The sequence below is a fragment of the Dermacentor silvarum genome, chromosome 3, assembly GCF_013339745.2.
Source record: "Dermacentor silvarum isolate Dsil-2018 chromosome 3, BIME_Dsil_1.4, whole genome shotgun sequence".
In the NCBI taxonomy this organism is placed as follows: domain Eukaryota; kingdom Metazoa; phylum Arthropoda; class Arachnida; order Ixodida; family Ixodidae; genus Dermacentor; species Dermacentor silvarum.
The window spans coordinates 211,975,533-211,995,255 of NC_051156.1; the positions used below are offsets into that span (position 1 = coordinate 211,975,533).

The 19,723-nt window shown below is 44.7% G+C and overlaps 1 protein-coding gene across 1 annotated transcript in view; it reads left to right on the forward strand.

The window, feature by feature from the left end:
- LOC119446622 (active breakpoint cluster region-related protein) overlaps positions 1 to 14,682 on the forward strand; it is a 155,507-nt gene extending 140,825 nt beyond the window's left edge. The window contains exons 20-23 of the mRNA XM_049664240.1: positions 452 to 591; positions 1,367 to 1,501; positions 3,566 to 3,671; positions 8,889 to 14,682. Of these exons, the coding sequence (XP_049520197.1) occupies positions 452 to 591; positions 1,367 to 1,501; positions 3,566 to 3,671; positions 8,889 to 9,126 (619 nt within the window). The 3' untranslated portion in view covers positions 9,127 to 14,682. The remainder of the gene's footprint in view (positions 1 to 451; positions 592 to 1,366; positions 1,502 to 3,565; positions 3,672 to 8,888) is intronic.
- The last annotated feature ends 5,041 nt before the right edge of the window (positions 14,683 to 19,723 follow it).

Below are 19,723 nucleotides of genomic sequence, written 5' to 3' on the forward strand. Positions count from 1 at the left end.
TATGGCCCCTCACTGATGCACGTCGCATGTGTGTGCAGCTAAGAGAAATTTCTGCATACTGTAGTTGCGGCTCCACTGAAAAGCTACACAGTGGTTCTTCGATGACCTTGTATGAAGTGATATCACTTAAATTCCACAGATAATGAGCTGAAACATCGCCGAATTGTTCCAGAGCACGCGACGCCTACACATTTAAGCAGCCCCACGCTAGCTCGCACAAGCCAGAGAGGAGGAAAGGCTCGTCACACGCCCTTTCCTCCTCACCCAGTGACAAGGTCTATACTGGCCAGTTTGAACATAAGTGGCTATGTATATCTGTTTGTGTAACCATAGTTTGGTTTGAGATGATATTGTATTCAAATTTCTTATAATTTAAGCAAAAATCTGTAGTATTGAACAGATTGAAGCAGCTTGAGTCAACAGCACTATAACTTTCCATTTGTCATTGCAGGAAGGAAAAGAGCGCAGTGCCGTTCGTGATCACCACATGTGTCCGGGAGGTCGAGCGTCGAGGTATCAATGAAGTGGGGCTCTACAGAGTGTCTGGCTCTGCATCAGACCTTCAGAGGTTGAAGAGGACGTTTGAAAACGGTCAGTAGGGAAAGTGCTCACTTGGTTTCTCGTGATCTGTGTTAGGTGTCGCACTGCATGGCCACTTGCCTGTGTTCGTCTCTTATTACGAATTTGGACAACATGAACGGTATAATTAACTTATACTCTGGTCATGCATGGGGTAGAGATGGCAGATTCAAGCTTTATTGTTTGTTATTGGAACAGCCTGCAACTTATGTAGTAGCATACTCTGGCTACAGCACTGTTACACCCTTGTGGGCTTGTGCAGAACTTGTAGGGTGCAACAAAACATCCAGGAGCTATTCGATGTTGCACTGTTGTTATTTCTCTGTTTATTGACAGACACATTACCTGCCTCATCTGCTAGTCGAATACCAAGTACCATGGCCATACAGCAGACAGCTTCAGTGCAGTATTCGAACTCATACAGCCTGTATGCAATCTTGATTATTGCACTCACACACTGTGCATCAGTGCTGGCCTTCGTAGGCCTTATGGTGCTCTTCAGAACACTTTGATCATGGTGGTTGGTCTCAATGGGTGTTATCGGCCTTCACCAGCAGCTTTTCAAGAAGCACATTGACTTTTTTTGACAAAACCTTGTCACATGTCACCTACGTGATTAGGTGTCAAATGCATGTTATACATTTCCATGTATGCAAAGACAGTCTGAATTGGCACAGAAATGGGGCTCTATCTGGTGTTGCATCAGTAATATCATGAACACCACTGAATTATGCAGAAATTATGCTTATGCGACTTATGCCTTTTTTTCTGGCTGAATGCCTCACAGATCCCTATGAAGCTGAGCAACTACTCAAAGAGGTTGACATCAACAACGTCACGGGTTTATTGAAGCTATACTTGCGAGAGCTTCCAGAGGCCCTCTTCACTGATGTTCTCTATCCAAAGTTCTTCGAAGCATTTAGTGAGTATGCCTTTTGAAATAGCACCTGATAGTTTAAGGTATGCAAATGATGGTGCGTAAAATTGGATGTGCAGAGATCTTGTTGTGCAAAATCGGAAATAGTTGATTAAAAATTCATTGAAGTATACCAATAATCGGCTAGCTTCTGTCTAGTGCATGTGTCGCTTATCAGCCGAACGCCAGAAATTGTATAAATTTATAGTTTTGCTTAATACAGTAGAACCTCTGATTCAATCGATTTTCCAGTGCCTACATTTGCAATCAAGAACACAAAAAAAATGACTCAATACACTTATGCTTCTTTTTTACCGGTTATAATATGTTCCTGGAAAACGCAATATTTTTGCACCAACGTGCAGTACATTGCCAAACTGTGATCGTAGGATATGTTTTTCGGCAGCTAGATCCCGTGCAAACAAGAAAAGGAACGATGCATGCATCATCGAAAGCAGTGGGCGCCCTTCATAGCCGCTTCTCCACAGTACTCGCCCGCCCGTGTCACGTGAAAATGACAGCACGCATTCGGTTTCCCTTTCTGGTACCTGCAAATCCCCTCACAGGTTGTCGCATGTCGCATTCACAGCTATCATGGCCTACCCTATTGCAGTAAGCTCCTTCACCGATCTGTTTCACAGTGCGTGTGGCGTAGTGCCGTTGGAAACGAACTGCACGCTTTTATTAGGCGATACGCCAAATGCACCGCCATTCCCTGCTGCAGGAGGTGCGAAATGAGTATCATGTTTTGCTCTGGCTGCATCATAGTCCGGTGCCACCCACCAGCTTGGTTTCGTTTTGGTTTCCCATCGCAGTCTTAAAGCGCTACGCAATAGGAAAACGACAGAATGTGTCTTGGGCCACTCGGGACCCACTAGCTCGGTGCGTGTTGCGTCAGCGTCTCATGCCTTAACGATTCGCGCCAAGTTGGCACGTAAAAATTTCTCACTAAAATGCCCCGTCCAAAGAAGCTGCTGACCCAGGCTGAATTTAAGGAGCTCAAACGTAAGCTTGCTGAAGCAACAAAAAAACGACACCGCACATCTCGGTTCGCTTGGGCCCCACCAGCTCGGCACGCATCAGCATCTCATGCTTCAATGATTTGTGCAGCACTTCACGTTATGTAAATGTTAGCTACAGTTGAGTCCGGCAAATTTTTTAGAGGCTTTGGGTCGTATGTTTTCCTGGTTACCGTAAAATTCCGAGCAAACACCCCTACCCGTGCAAGTGCCCCCCCCCCCCTCCACTTTTGATTAACTTGAAATTGGCGCCAACTACCGAGGCAAGTGCCCCCCCGCCCCCCTTTCTTCACTCTGTTCACGAAATTGCATATTGAATTACATAAAATAATGCTATTTAGTAAGAAAGACATTTATTGTTTAGCCGTACTTTTGCCAAGGCCTGATTCTGCATAGCCATTGCCATAGGCATAGCTTTCGTCTGTGGCCGGTTTCATCAAACGTGCGAAGTGTCACATGTGCATTAAGCGCGAGACACGTAATGAGATTTTCCATGCGATCCGATGTACGATGCGTCAGAGTCCGACTTGCCGCGTACGACTAAACTTTCTTGGATTATCTCTCACCGTAAGGGGGAGAGGGCTTGCTGGGAATTTTACGGTAGTACATTTTTTTTGCATTTTTGTTCCAGAATGTATCAACAAGGCTCTACTGTATGTATTCCTGGGGGAACCCTTGCATCTTTTATTTATGAAAGCTCACCGCAGTGGCTCAGTGGTATTCTGGTGTCGAGCACAAGGTCGCAGGTTCAATTCCTGTCCACATTGATCGCATTCCATTGGGTGCGGAATGCGGGAATGCTCAAGTACAGAGCTAGCTTTGGGTACTCATTAAGGAACACCGTGTTCAATATTAATCTGGAGCCTTTTACTATGACATCTCTCATGGCCTCTGCAATTATTTGAGGTGTTAAACCTGATCAGTCAAATCACCATCTGTAGTTATGACTAAACAGAGCAGTCTATTCGTAAACTGTCTACAGAAAATAGAGCTAGCTGTAAGAATGCCTATTGAATAACATTGTCTGTGCGCACATATTTCTCTCCTCCAGGTAAACATGACCAAGAGGAAAAGAAAAACATGCTCCTGAGCCTCTTCAGCAAACTTCCAGAAGTAAACCAAAATGTCACAGTGTTCCTGATTGATCACATGGTGAAGTGAGTACTTCTCTTTCACTTCTGGTGTTTGTCTCCTCCCCGCTTGGGGTCATGTAGTTTTTAGCAGTAAATGTTGTTACTAGTTATGTTCCGTTCACTGGTGTTGGATTACTTGAGACTACAGATGTGCTGAACACCAACTTGACACCATGGGCATTATGACTAAGCTCCTGACAGAATTAAGCCAACATTTAATGCTATTTTAACTAATCTCAAGAAGCGTGCAGACCATCTTGGGGTTAGCTGGATAAGTGAAGTGCTCCAGCACACCCTTAATACATGTACAGAGTGAGCGTAGCTCCTCACTGTGAAGGCTGCTTCTACGATGAACAGCGAAATTAACAATGAAATAGATAAAGATAGCATAGGCTCCTGATTCTGTCGTTAGAGAGTTTTAGCGTGTCTGGTATTCTGGCAAGTGCAGGTGGACTGGGTGTTTTGGTGAATGGGTGGAGGCGTAAACATGAGCTGTCTGATGGGTGCAGCCACCTGTTGGCGTAGAGCTTAACCAAACACCGAGCTTATATAGCAGTGACCAAGTGTATTCTACTTTGCTGCTAGTGTAAATTTTCTGCAGCAGCATAATTATGAATGCGTCTTGTTAAATTTTTAAAATGTTTCACACTTGATTACAGCAATATTAGTTCCATGCTTGGCTAGTTGAGCTCTATGTCACCAGGTGGCTGCACCGTGCAGCAGTAGCGCACCCAGGATCTCTGCCAGGGGGGGGTTGACAATTTGCCAATGCCATCTAAACAGCACTAATTTCGATTTCTTCACGGGAAATTGTAAAACAATTCACTTTTTGCGAGTGTGCAGACGATTACGCGTCTTACATCTTAGTTGCAGTACTCAAATGCCTAAGGAAAGAAAAGGGGTTAAACAAAAAGGGGGATTTAAGTCGGCCTCAGGGGGGGGGGTTACAACCCCCGAATCCCCCCCCGTCGGTGCGCCACTGCCGTGCAGACTGCTCAGGTTTATGCCTCCGTTCATCCAGCGAAACGTCCAGCTCCCCTGCATTTACCAGAACATCGGACATGCTAAAACTTTCTTTTGTTCTTGTCTGTTTGTCAGGCTGTGAGTTAGATCATTTTTTACCAACTAATTTAGATCATGTTTAGACCAATTAGCCCAAACCTGGATGTACCTTAAATGCTTGACAAGACATGGTAGGCTGAGTGGGTCAGTGCATGTGCCAGTGCTCCCACTTCTGTGTGAAATGCGCCAAATTGTGCCAAACGAGATTTCCTGGGCCATTCTGATAAAAAAAACACGATCTTGCGCCAAAGTGCGCCAAAATTAGCGACTGCGCAATACGTGTGTGGTCGCAGTGGTCTGCAGGCGTGCATAGCAAGCATGACTAAAGCGGATTAATAAATCTAACCTTACGTTATCTGTATGTCGCCGACCGATAATTTGAGCTCGAAGGGGTCAGCCTAAAGGTTCAAATAATCGGGAGTTCGAAATATCCAAGTTCACCAGAAAACAAGTCACTTTATTCCACAAGTGGATAAGAAATCGTGCCATATTCTTGGATGACCACTTTCTGGGATACGTTTGCTTTTGCGGGATTTAGCATCACTAGCGTCAGATGCGGCGGCATCTGCTAGTGACAGCATTCTTGGCACTGTACAAAGAATGCTATCGTCCGACGATGTGGCCAGTGCCAGGCACGCAGAATGTCACAAAAGTGAAAGTATTCCCGAAAGGGATCGTCCAAAAATAAAGCCGAAGTTTGTCAATGCGTTGCTGCACACACATACGCTTGCCTACGATCTGGTCAGTCCATATCGCTACCATTGTCATGTTGTCGCCACAGATGGATGAAAGTACAATCAATGCATGTACCTAATCTTCACCACCTGGCCACATAACAGGACTGCGATATTGTAGTGATGCTTTTTCCGGTTCCACTCCTTTTTGCATTTTGTCACTGGCAAGAGTGGTGCTCTGCCTGCATTATCAGCGGTATCAGCTGGGCCGTGAACGATGGATAATAAGGGCAGCATATATAGAATTGGACGGAATGAATTGCTACAAAATCGTGGCCCAGAAGTCGACCACACTATCGTAGCCGACTGACGGTGTTTTTTTTACCAGCAATCATTGCCCTTGTCAGTGTCCACATCGAGGTTGGAGTCGGCGGCGCTTGAACAACTTGGAAGTCACCGGGCTCTTGTTGCTGTTTAACACGTGAAGGAACAAAAGCTGGCCACACAGAACCAACCCCGCAGGACTCTCATTTAAATAGCTTGCCGAGGTTCGCTTGTCCTACGGTTTGGGTGCGGTCGCTGCTGTATTAAACTAGTTTCGGTTTCAACGAGGTTTCAGCAATATTGGCGACGACCATGCCGCGGTGATGCCAGTGACCTATGAAAGCCAAAATAGTGCTATTTTTGCTCAACTCGGCGGTTAAATTAGCACGCAGTCGAGCAGGCGGAGCTCGAATTATTGAATGGCGTACTATAAGGTGTCTGAAATTCATTCTTAATTATACATTGATTTATGGGCCATTGACTAATTGAGCTTGTCTGAATTGGTGGTGTCCAAATTATCGGTGGGTGCCAGTTGGGAATCAGCTAGTCACGGACCAGAGGCTTCAGCTTCATGATGAAAGGCAGACTATTTAAAAGCGCCTGGTGTCATCTAAAGCAATGCTTGAGCATTACCAGGGGCTCATCAAGGCTGGCCTGGCTCAGAAGAGCATTAAATGGGCCCTGAACCACCCCTCGGGCTTGGTGAAATAACATAGTCGGTGGGTAGCATACGCTACTGTGAACATCTAAGCCACGTTTTGCTGTCGTACGCGGGACGTGGAGCTTGCAAGCGGAGCGCGAAGTCGCCTTTCTCTCAAACGCTCTCTTTTCAACAGAAGCCGTGTTCCTCACTCTTTTCTGGACACTTTTTTTTTAATAAAGCAGATTCTCATACGTGGCTGCTATTGGTAGATGCGGTCGGCTACGTATCGTAGATACCACGGCCGCTGCGGGGTGCCGCCACGAGTCCGCTGGCTAAGCGCACTGCGGCTCGCTGAGGACAACTGCATTTGGCTTATGTTTAGCATGTCGTTGGCACCAAAATCGAAAGTTGTGTGGCATCTACGTTAACAACAAAAATGAAATTTGAACTGCGCACCACAGTGACATTCAGAAGGCAGAGCGTTGTGGCCACGCCCCTCTCCGCCACAGCCTTCGCAGTGCAAGGCATTGAAGAAGGAACGGGATCACAGCGGAGGCCATGTTTAATTGTCAATAACTCCGCTTCTGCTGAATGCATTGAAGTACCTTTTGCGGCAAAGGATTTCTGAAATAGCCTATTTTCACTTCCAGTGCCTTTCTCCACTTTGATAAAAAGGGGTTCAGGGTCCCTTTCATGACAGAGTCTGGCCAGGTGTTTCTGACTGATGCTATAGCTCTAAAGCCTTGCTCAAAACATGACTAAGCTGGCAGCTGTCAATAAAAAATTCATAATATGGAAAAGGCAACATCTGAGCAGCTTCACTCAATTGGAAATAAACTGATTACAGCACACTGTGTGAACAGGTTTACCTTTTTTATTTGTCACTTTGTTGGCTACTTGTCAATTCTAAGTGTTCGAAATAGCCTAGGACATGTCCAGCTGTAGGCGTTTATTTGCTCTAAAGTGCTATGAAATATGTATTTGGGTGCTCCAAACTGCTACAAAATTAACATTTTTCCTGCTACAAAAAATTGCTCCAAATCTCAGTTCATCAGTGGCACCACTGATGTGAGTTGTCAGCTGCAAGATGAACAAAAACGCTTTCCTTAAGAAAAGAACAGGAAAAGAGAATTAAGCTAAAGAAAGAAAAACTAATTGTTTACAAGGGTGGTTAATTGTTTTCAAGGATGCCGTTTCCTGCATTGTGGTTTGAAAAGTCAGTGTTACCAAATTAGGGGTGCACTTTTAGTTTGTCTTTGTAGTATGAAGCCTTCTCTCCTTTAAAATCTGCTAAGGGGCCCTTACATTAATTACCCAGTAGGTGTACAGGACCGGTATAATGCAACATGTTCTTTTGCTGTATTCAAGTATTTCTTTTTTTATCATCCACTGGTCATGACCAGCTTATCCTGGTGATAATGTAGACAGAGCACCGCTCTGAAGAGGCATAAAAATAAAAAGAGTTGCAACACATGGAACATTTGATATCTTGGTTCAGCTGTGATGAACATTTTTGTAGCATGGTGGTAAAAAAAAAAAAATTAGGAGCCCCTCCCCTGTCGAGGAAATGGGGGTAAGCAAAGCTTGTCCTGGGTTTCTTCGGTGTTCCTCGGAACGAATTGCACTGACGAGTACCACGTTGTGCTCGAACCACAACCGGTCACTCACACTGCAGCTGGCTCCGAAGCTCCAGTTGAGAAACTCATGTTGAAACCTGGCCGTAGCACCGGGGAAATTGGCACTAGCATTGCCGATGCTTGCACCACCGTTGTCGGGTTCCTGGAGGGCAAGACAACAGTGACATTTGGCCGCAACATCACGCTCCTGCCACTCAGGGTCCACGGCTCTTCGCTGACGTTTTACCTCGGCTTCGGAAGCCCTCACGCTAGAATCGGCACGTCGATGACGAGCCCTTTCCCGAGCGAGTTCACGGTACCATTGCTCAAACGCAGCCTGCTCCTCGGTGAAACGCGCCATGCGCAGCCTTCCCATCCGTGCGCTAAAACTGATCAGAGGCAAGGGTAGCCCGGCAGAGCGCGCGCCAGCCCCCTTTTCTTCCCTTTTCCTCCCCGTGCCACACCAAACGATCATGATTGGTCGCGCATGTCACGTGATCCAGCACCGGCGCAGCTTTCCCTTCACCTGCTCTTTCTTTCTTCCTTCCTTTCTTTCTTTTTTTATTTCTTTCTTGTCCCTGGCTCACACTTGCATATCTCTGGCTTATACCCACATATGCAATGTGGGTATGCGCCGCACATGAGTTTTTGCGTGACTACAACGCCACTGAAACTTGTGAGCCAATACAAGCTTCTTTTGAAAAAATCCTTCTTGTCACCTGGTTGTGCAGCTTGTAGCTTAGAAACACATGTGCACTAAGCCTTTCATTTTCAGGATGCATACATCAGCTGCTATTTCCTTTGGCCTCATTCATCCCAGGTTCTGTAAATTACTGCTGTAATATTGACCAAAACCTACCAGTTCTTTGCTTGCCTCTTTTGTAACCTTCTTATGTGTGCATATGTGCTCTCTTTGGTACAGGATCAACTCCAACGAAGCACAGAACAAGATGTCCCTTCACAATTTGGCTACCGTGTTTGGGCCATCCATAATCCGTCCCTGCAGTGGCGCGGTTGGCCAGAGCCCCAGCGACCTCCTCACCACCAGCACTGTCGATGTCATGGCGCAGGCTGGTATCCTCTACTTCTTTCTGCGGAGGAGGGCAGCTGGCCTCTCCCTCACCCTCGAGAGTCGAGACGCGTCTCCTGCCGAAGCATGAAGTGTGAAGCGTGTGTGCATTGTTTCTTTAGCATTCTCTTGGCAAGCAAGAACAATGAAAAGCCTGCTTGACAAAATGCAGCTATGACCACGTCTGTGTTGACAACGAGCCGTCAAGGGAAAAGCCACAAACCTAGTTGCGGTTTCTCCATAACGCTCTTGGGAACGTCATCTGCTGCGAAGCTGTCACATATTGAGCAAGCATGTGCCGGTCAACTACAGATTTTTATTTGTGTATGTTTGTGTGTGTATGTGTGCGTGCGAGGCTTTGTGTTTTATATAAATAGTGGACATTTGGCAACCTATGCGCTCAACTGAGAGTGCATAGCAATGGTGCGGTATGCACGCCGCTCTGCACAGTTGCATGCAGCCTTTCGACAATGCACTTACTCCTTGTGGTGCAGATGAGCAAAGCACTGTCTGTACAACGCAGGTTAATCTACTTTACAGTCTGCAACAGTGTTACGAGTTAATTAGGTGAATAGATTATTGAAGCTTCTTGAGGGAAAAGAGGTGTGTGTGTGTGTGTGTGTGTGTGTGTTTTTTTAATAGGATCTACAGTGAATGGCGCTTCTTTTAGTTGAATCAATGTCAGTTGATTGCCAGCCAGTGAACAATGTATAGTTTCTGCTGATATCCTATCCTTTGAAGCCTAAGCATTCGCTGCAATATTTGGTCTACAGTGCTGGTTCTTGCTGACATCATAGCCTCTTTCTGGGGACCTGTCTTTGTACTACTTCATGAAGTTTGCTTTATTTTTTTGTATTATGTGTCATCACTACATAATCCTTAGTGCCATTCACTCCAGCCACGTCAACCAGCGATGGCTGCAACACATCTGTACAATCTTTGCCAGAAATCCTAAAGCCATTGCGCCAGTGACTAGATCTGTCGTTGGGTCCCATTATAGGGTGCTCCATAGCTCACCGGAGTTAGGAACACCGTTCGTCTCACTTTTTGTGGCTCTCATTCAACCAGGGTTCTACAGAGGACCTAGTAAGCAGCCCGACAACTGGCCTAGTCACACGTGGAGAGGCTTTGAAACTTTTGGCAAAGACACTACCTCTTCTGGCCCAGTGGCAGTGAATTCTACAGACAAAAGTAAGGAATTAGTGTATTGTCACCGCAGTCATCAAGGCAGTGGCCGTCCAGGCATCTGCAGTGCACAGTTTGAGCAGCAGCTTAGCGGCACATAAGGAGAGCAACTGTCCCTTTTCCTTTGCTTAAGTGTACACAGTTTGCTGCTGTAACAAAGCACATGTTGCTGTGTGGCTGAACCAGCTTTACGGTGTGTCTATTTAACTAGTCTACAATTACTGTTGCTGTTACGTTGAAGTGTCTGTGGGCCAACAGCTCTTACCTCTGTTCTATGTACCTAACAATGAGCTCTCGCTCGCTTCATTCACGGTATGTTTAAGCCAGAACTATTGTGATTTTTGTCAGCCTGAGTGCATTTCTGCTATGCTTCTTAGGTTCTTTATGAAACTATCGTGTTACTGTTTTAATTGTTCACTCATTTCTTTCATGCATTTCACACAGATTGTCAAAATGTGTGGACCACAGGCCTTCTTTTTTTTAGATTTCTTTACATGGCAATGTGTGTTTTATAACTGCAAATTTTATTATGTTGTCTAACAGAACATTTCATTAATGTCATATTACACTGTCCTCTTTTGTCATTAGGCTTTTCAGTTCCTTTTAAGGATCAGATGTATTTGCCGAAGTGCTATATGCTCTGTTTTTTGTTTGCCTCTGTGTTTTTGGTTCTCCCTTGCTTCACAGATTATCACGGCAAATAGGGGTAGCATTCCAGTGGTGGGACATGCACGATATAAAATTTTCTAGATACCTTTATAGATCAGCTGCTGTGTTTACATTTGTGCGAGTGTTTTCTAATGCATTGACAGCGGATGTGAATAACTGACCAAAATGTGGCTTGTCAACTCCTTTGCTCATTTTAAACAGCACCAAAGTTAAGCTTTTATCTTCCTTAATCAATGTTCTGAGAACTATTGCCAACTTTTAGTAACTACCTATTGGAGTATTATTGCTCAGGCCAGGACTGCTTCTTCCTATGAGAGGTCTTATTTAACAAAAGTAATTTGGGATGACAATGCGGTGTAGCTGAATTATGACTTTAAAGTTGCGACTAAGTTTAGCTACACCTCACTGAACTTTCAGCATTACTTATAACAAATATAATGATGCGCCGTTGTATTTTTATTGACAAACAGTATTCATGCATTTTTTTTTTCAGTAGTAGTTTCTATTTTGTTTTTATTTTTTAGTTTTACATCTACTGCCAAATAACACCACCTTGGGTTGAGTATGATGGTGTGCTGTTTATTGCTTTTAGCATTTAATCACGCTGCTATCCAATGAAACCATTGTACGCATGACAGCACTAACTATGTTATGTGTGTGCCCTTTTGCTGTTTGTAAATAACCGGTGTAGACAGTTTTACACAAACTTTTTGTACATTTGCATGTCTGACTTGCCCGATGATGTCTCGGGCATCGTACCTTGTATATTTTTCTTTCACTTTTGTACTAGAATTGCGCAGATAGTATGTTCTTGTATGTTTACACTGATGATGTCATGAAAGCAGCGGTGTACTGTGACATGCTTATGAATGCACACTTGTTATGTTTGGATGTACTGCGTGTGTTAGTTTAATCTGACTTCCAGGCACTCTTGTATTATAGTGCTCAGAATGCGAGTTTGTATTCGATGTACGACTTTGGAACTGTTTACATATGGCCGTTCACAAGTGCTTCTGTCACAGAGACTACATAAACACCAACAGACTACTACATAAAAATGCCGCAGAGTTGCGTCTTCTTGAATACCAAAACAAAAGCAGCAGTATGAAGGCCCTCTACATTTTTATGTCACATTAAAGTGTGTTGTATCTCGCTTTTATCTACTGCCAGATGTTTAAGCTGGAATTCTGCTTATAATAACTGCCATTTAATTCTTAGACAAGGTTATTGCACTTTATGCTTCCATGGTGACAAATGAGCAAGTTTGTACTTGAAACAAGGCATGGGCATTTCAATGAAGTATGGACATGTCTGCTTGGTTTAGTGTATTATGCAGTGTAGGACTTTTTAGGTAAAATCTCCATTCAATCTTTCTTTTTATCTACAAGACACAGTAAAAGAACAAACCAAATCAAAAAAAAATTTTTTTTCGCATGTCAAAGTAAGAACAACGTGCCATTCTGTACTGAGAAACATCACTGCAGGTGTACCTTGCCTTTGAAGAATCAAGCATGAATAAAAATTCTTTAGTACGCTTTCACATAGTATCTGGGCCACCTTCAACAGCATAGGCAGTGGTTTTGTTCTTATGCAGGGCATTCACAAGCAAGTTGCATTGCAGCTTAGTTCAATATAATTTGACAGAGGCTAGTTAGCAGTGAAAGTGATGAGTTACCTTCTTAATCTACAGTTAGGATGTAGAATGGTAATATGTACAATTGTGAGGATCGATTGAGAGAAGTGATTACGAGGGAGCCAGCAGTCACCAATATTAAGTTGATGCTTGAGCCATGCCTTTTCCAACATAAGAACAATATCAAGAAATAACATAATGAGTCCTGCTTTCGGCTGTTCAGCTGGCATACAAGAAAAGCCAAAGAGGTTCTCGTGATGCCATGATACGAGAGCTTCTCCAGTGCTAGCTGCGCAACAACTTTAGCATCCAGTCACTTTTTGGCATAGACATTTTATTTACCTGTTGAATGCATCGTGCGACGTTGCTCTCGAACATTCGCTCAAGGTTTCTGACTTGACTTCCATCTCAATGTCATGGACATTTTTGGAAATGTGTGCACCTAATTTTAAGCAGTGGCATTACAACTGTGGGGCAAGGGTGAGTGGTCACTTCTCAGAAGTTCTAAAATTATGAACGCAAAAATTCAGTGCGGGAATGCAAATGAAGCACTGCGGGCATGACTCCAGTTATAATATCATGCAATGCATGTTAGCTAAGTAGTGGTAAACCATCAACCATCACGACTATAATGAGAGTGGACTTGCAATGAGTTATGAGCATGGTGCAAACGTGCACTCAGCCACAGTTTGACGTTTTAAAAAACTTTAGTACAACACAGAAGGGACACATTGTAAGAAAATTTTAAAGAATAACATTTTTCAACTAGAATTCAGGAGTCCCAATTACAGAAAAGTAAGGCAGTAACAGTTTAATGTTTTTAATTGTGGCATGTGGTATAAAGCTGGGCACCATTTAGGAAAACGGTGTCACCAGCCTGAGACAGCTTTAAAAAATAATAACCAGAGAGTAATTACTTACTCAGGTGATTTGGATGACATCAAGCATGCTCTCTGTTAAATTAGGGAATGATCACCTAGTAAACTTCTAGATGACAGTTGGTACTTCTCGTATTTTTTTTTTTTCTCGTCTTATGTCCTGTCTGTGTTGTACTTAAGATTTTGCATATTTCTAGCCAACTCTCCCACACTTGTATGCTTCTGCACTCTGGTGTCCTTGAGTGATCATAATCAAGGAGATCCTTTGTAGTAATCTGGACGGCCCTACTTCATTCTTTTATTTGCCTTCAGTTTTCTCTTTCTAGGTTAAGCATTAAAGTTGCTGGTCATTTAAGGAACTCGTCATACAAGTACACATGATTGCTTTGTGTGACAATTGGGCCGTAATCGAAACAGCATGCGCATGGTGCGTCGCCAAATTCCAAGCATATTCAAGTACACACAAGTGCCTCATGAGATGTCTCATGAGACTGCCTTGCGAAGATTTTTTAGGGGACCACGCTAGCTCCACGCTCACTTCATAAACAGTCGCTCATCATATTTTAGGTTTCATTTGAACCTATGCTGCATCATGTAGCTTTCAGGGACCATAGTGCAATTTTTAAACTGTACTTTGCCTCATGTCTTTTCTCTAACAAATTACACTGTTACCAGTGCAAGCCCAATTTACACTAGGAACAGTACATTTTGCAAAGGAATTTGTATTTTGGGGTAATTTTTTTTTTTCTGTTGTCAGCGTAGATGCTGTAGCGTAGAGGATAAGGACAAGTGCTTCAGGAATGCTTTTCTAACTAAATAGTTGCAGGAACTGAAAGTGCATGACTATGGCCTTATGTCTAATGCTAATATGATGTGAAGCGCCTCGTCTATGAGGTTTTCAGTATTTCAAATCTTATGCATTTCATGCCATCATGCATGACTAGTGTCCGCATGCCAATGTAGTCAAACTGGAAAAGCTGACTCAAATCTGACACAGTGAGGGGGGCTGTATTTCTTTATTTTAAATTGACCTTCTTGCGAGTTCCACTTGCAACACCTCTGTTTGCATCATAGATGTGGCAGCTTTGTGTGCTTGTGCTTAATTGGACTTTATTACTCTGTCTTAGCGGATGCCACAAAATGTAACCATGTCCTGCCGCAGAAAGTGTCGTGCTGTAGTGATCGTTTGTAAATAGTTTTGATTGTGAACCCCGCGGTGTGTACATGATGTGGTGATGGGAGTTTTTGTACATATATTCTTTAATAAAGCCCATGGACTGTTTTTTGTGTATGGCCGTCTCCTGAGTTTAGTACATACAAATAGTTGTTTACATGGGGAGAGGGTGAGCAAATATTGCTTCTCAATTGGCATATAAGCATTGTTTTTTCTAAGAATTTGCTTTTCTTAAATTAATCATCACATAAGGTTACTGCACATTTACTTCCGTGTACAATGTAAAAAGATTGCCAGCACTTCGCAAAAGTGTCATTACTCACAGCATTCCACTCTGTTCCCATGAAAGCTATGTCATATTTTTGTAAATGAGTATACAGAAATTTTAGGACATCATGAGAAAGGAACGTATATTTTTTTGTGGGCAGCATATCCTAATTCATAGTTTCGCAAGTTTCTCTCTCTGTAAATTACTAATGCAACAACTTGCTTGTCAGAACTGCTTCATTTGAGTACTTTAAAATACTCTGCATTGATACCTTTGCTCTATAGTAAGTCAATAAGTGAGCCAAATAAATATAAGGATTTATTTGAATCGGAACATGGAAGTATTGATTACTACCTGCAAGTGTGCAATGTACAGCGTCGTCCACTCTTAAAGTGAACACGGCTCAGCGTGGCCGCGCTCTGCGGAGCGCCAGTCCGTCCGGCGTGGCCGCGCACGAAGCGAAGCGGCGCATGCGCACAGGAGTCTAGGGGAGGTGCTTCGCGTCGTCTGCTACAGCGCGGGAGCGCGCCGCTCTTGCTTTGCTGTGAAGTAAACTTCACTAAACGCAGGCGACCAAGCGCCCTAGGTGGCGTCGCGGTAAAGCGCGCCTCATTATTTAGAGCATTTTCCGGTTGCTTTTTTTTATCTACAGCTTGTGGACAGCTTGCTTAGTCAATATGCATAAACAGAAACAAGCTTCTCAGCACATAAACGACCTAGCATTTTCTTTTTGTGAGTGATGAGGGTAAAAGAACACAGTTATTTTTTGCGCCCTCTTTATTAGGCTGGGGCCATTTTATTCTACTGCCACATCTGTTGGTTCAATGCATCGGGAGAAACACATCAGGTGCGCTTTTCATGTGTCTTTCGCGAGACTTGGCTTTTGTAAATGGCCAGCCTGTTTGCCCACCACCGGCAGGCGCTCGGCTAGACGACACCGGGCCGGTGACTTCCCCGCGACGGCAACAGCATGGCTTGTCCGTGGCCAACATTCCTTTGCCGGTATTCATACTAAGAGTTTACCCACTCTGGCTGGATTGATTAAACAACGCCCCCCCCCCCCCCCCCAAAAAAAAAAAAAAAAATCGATCTATTCGTCATACTCGCCAAATTTACGCTGTTTCCACCTCCATGGCGTAACGCAGAGGTCATGAGTCACTCCGGGACGTATACCCGACGAAATTATTAAATGTTAGTGAGGATATGCATATAACCTTTTCCGACGAAATTAACTGGAAGCGAATAACGACCTAATTACCCGGAAAGACGAAGTGTAAGCTAAAGAAAACACACACGTCGATTAAAGATTTTCAACTCCAACCACCTATTGAAAATGGACAGAAACAGCATTCGCATGCTGCGTGCATTAACTCCAAGGATATAAACAAAAAAGAAAAACAAACAAAATAAAAAGTCCGCGCAACCTACTTTACAACAGCTTATCAATGCTATCAAAAGATGGGTCGATCATTCATCTACGTAAATTAGCATGCGACTTCCCGCGTCAGGTATGCGACAATGGACCGGCACTACTGCTTTTGCAATTTTACATAAAGTGGGACAAGAAAATTTTGTATGCTTTATTAGATGTAGCAAATGAAAGTGGGGCGTAAAATTACGGCCAAATCAGTTGCTATACCGGACAGGGCAGCTTCACGCCTCACGTGAAGCGATCCACGAACACCTGCGAGCGACATTACACGGCAATAAGACAGCCGCGGAGCAGCGGATGTCACTCCTTAGTTACTATCGAAGTAGTGCTTTTTTTTTTTTTTTTGCCCTCCTTAATGGAAGAAACGATGACAAACATTATCAAATATATGTGCGCGATTGAACAATCACTCTCTAACTTCCTAATTTTCTTAAGTCAATTAACCAAATTCGTTATAGCATCAAGAGAAGCGCGAAACGGCGCGCTAGGCTCGTCACGACGTGACGCCAATCATGAAAAGCGCGTCTGATGTGTTTCTCCTGATGCACTGCACCAGCAGCTGTGGCAGTAGAATAAAATGGCCCCAGCCAAAAAAGGAGGAGCAGCCGTGGCTTATTTAATGGTTCATTGTAGCATTAAAGAAAGCCACGGCTTCTCCACGGTTATGGCCAAAGGACTCTCACGGGATCAGGTACCTGCCAATAGATAATGAGGATGGTGTTCCGTTTGGCCAGATTATGCTGATGGTCCTCCACAGTATATGGCGCTCCCGAATGGTTGGCTATTTTTATGACCCAGACGCAAGACCAGCACGCATGTATTTCTACGAAAGCGTACACAGGTTTCTGGAGACATTGAAAGCGCAAACAGGTGTTCCTGAGTGGCTGTCAAGGCTCCTTCGAATTTTAAAATGACAGCGTCTGGCCTCAGTGGCAATTTGGCCACTTGAGCGATCTGGCACACTATCTATTGTTGTGTGTTCATTTGTTGTACTGTGTCGAAGCCCGGCAAAAAAAAAGAAAAAAAAAAGAAAAGCAGCCGTGGCTTCAGGGAAGCATGCTCATCTCGTACCCCGGAGAGCCGGGCTCGATTCGCACCCAGACCGAAATGTACCAAATTTTCTTTTCAAAACCACCAATTAACTTCGCTTACAGCAACCTCCCTGAGAAATGATGACCTCAATCCGAGCATTTTTTGCGGCGTCGGCCATTGTTCGTCACGGCGCAGTTTCGCCAAGGGAACAACGCCAAGGGCACCGCTAACATAGGCACCTAAGGCATGCATACGCCTTAATAAGACGATATGAAGAAATTTAAGGCAGTATAAGGTTTGTCAAGTTGCGAAGCACGGGTCAGCGAGAGCACATGCGCGCGCCAGTTTCCTTGACGCCAGAGGAAGGAACGAAATGGGAAAATTTATCGTATTTTATGAATCGCTTCATGAAATTGTCGCTTCACATAGATTGCAACATGTGCGTTGCCTCTGCATAATTTTTTTTTCAGGTAACAGCCTACGTGTGCTTGGAACCGAAGTCAATAGTTGGTTAGATTAGCGTTTAGTTTGGTTGGCAGTGAACCAACTGCAGTTAAAGGTCTGTAAAACAAAACAAAAAGAAAATTTACCCACGATTACGATACTAGCTAATGCAAAATTTGAGCGCAGCTCTATACGTGTTTTCATTTCGCGATATATTGGCTGGCGCTGACAATCTGCCTCGTGCGGCACGTTGCAAGCGGATCGATGTGTGGCGCGACTGCCTCGCTAATCGAGAGATCGTGAGAGGCAGTGCGTGGGTGACGCGTGGGCGCGATTCACAGCAGCCGCCGCCGACAGACCTACCAGACGACGCGCGCTGCTCTGGCGCCATCTCGTATAGACATCGTCGCCGCACTACGCTTTTCTTCTCACGCTTTCACCATACCCTCCTCCGCTTTCCGTCTCATGGTTCCGCTGCAGCCTCCTATCCGCTTTCCTCCTCGCGTCTTTCATCCTACCGTGCGCTCGGCGCTCGCTTTCATCTTTCGCTGTGCTCGTTCGCTCGGTTACGCCGGAGCCGCTCGCCGCAGGAACGGGCGCCTAAGAGCTGCGCTCTAAAATATCTGGCAGAACTCATCTCACGGTGACTGTCGACAGTAATGCGAATAGCAATCGAGCAATGGAGCGACAGATAGATGCCGACAACGGTGTGACGACAACCGGATGAACAAGTGGTAATGATGACGATTGCTCGACCAATACGGAACAGCGACGACGGTATGAGAATGTCTGATAGTGTCTGTGTGTGATGGTGTGTGTGCGACGACGGCCCAATGACGACGATAGCACGAGAACGGCGGCATTATCGAATGAAGCCAGCATGATTACGATAGAATAACGAACAAGGAATGACTTCGATAGATCAACGAAGGTGAATTGAATTCTGGGGTTTTACCTGCCAAAACCACGATTTGATTATGAGGCACGCCGTAGTGGTCGGGACTCCGGATAAATTTTGACAATCAGGGGATCTTTAACGTGCCCCCAATGCACGGGACACGGGGTTTTTTGCATTTTATCTAACCGTTTTCCCGCCTACCTGGATCACTGTGTATGCACGCTAGCCATTTTCTTAGCACGCAAATGTGTAGCCCATCGGGCTGCTGTCCTGAAATAACAAGGTTCGAAACTAAGCATCGGGACTTCAACGTTTCAACGAACCTCTTTCACGCTGCCATGGGTCACTGTAGATGCGGGACTTGTAGGTACCGTTGTTCGAAGAAACTATTTGGACACCATCGGTCTGTACTGGTCTCCAATGAACCTCTCCGATGCACCTACTTACGGCTTCCACTGATGACTTCGTCAACGGCGAGGAATAGCCGTTGAGCCGGATCGAATTTTCTTCTATCCGCCAGAGCACGCATGCTCGGAGCTGCCACTATATAACAACGTTTCTCATCTTGATTTCTTCGGCGGAAGGTTTCCGAAGCCGTCCAGATGTGCTTCCTTTATGGCCAACCCAGCGAGTTCGTAAACCCTGGCCAGCTCCGCGAGCCGAACACTCGCCTTTTATTAAGGCGAGAGCCTTATATGTCTGATTAGTCAGTCGACCTTGAGCGAAACCGCGTCGGGCGACACGAAGTGTACAAAAAGGTTACCGAACCCTACAACTATTGGTGGGAGCCGAACCCCACCGCCTCTTGTGGTAATTAAGGCACAGGTAATTAAGATAGAGTTCACTCGAACCCTCGACCTTTGGTGGGAGTCTAACCCATGACCATAGGTGGGAGTCGAACCAACGACCTTTGGTGTTAATGAAGGGGAAGCTATTTAAGGCACAGTTAATTAAAACACTCGAACCCACGACCTTGAGTGGGAGTCGAACCCATGACCTTTGGAATTAAGAGGGATGACTAAGCGAATTAAGAGGATGAGTAAGCCAATTAAGAGAGATCACTAAGTGAGAGAGA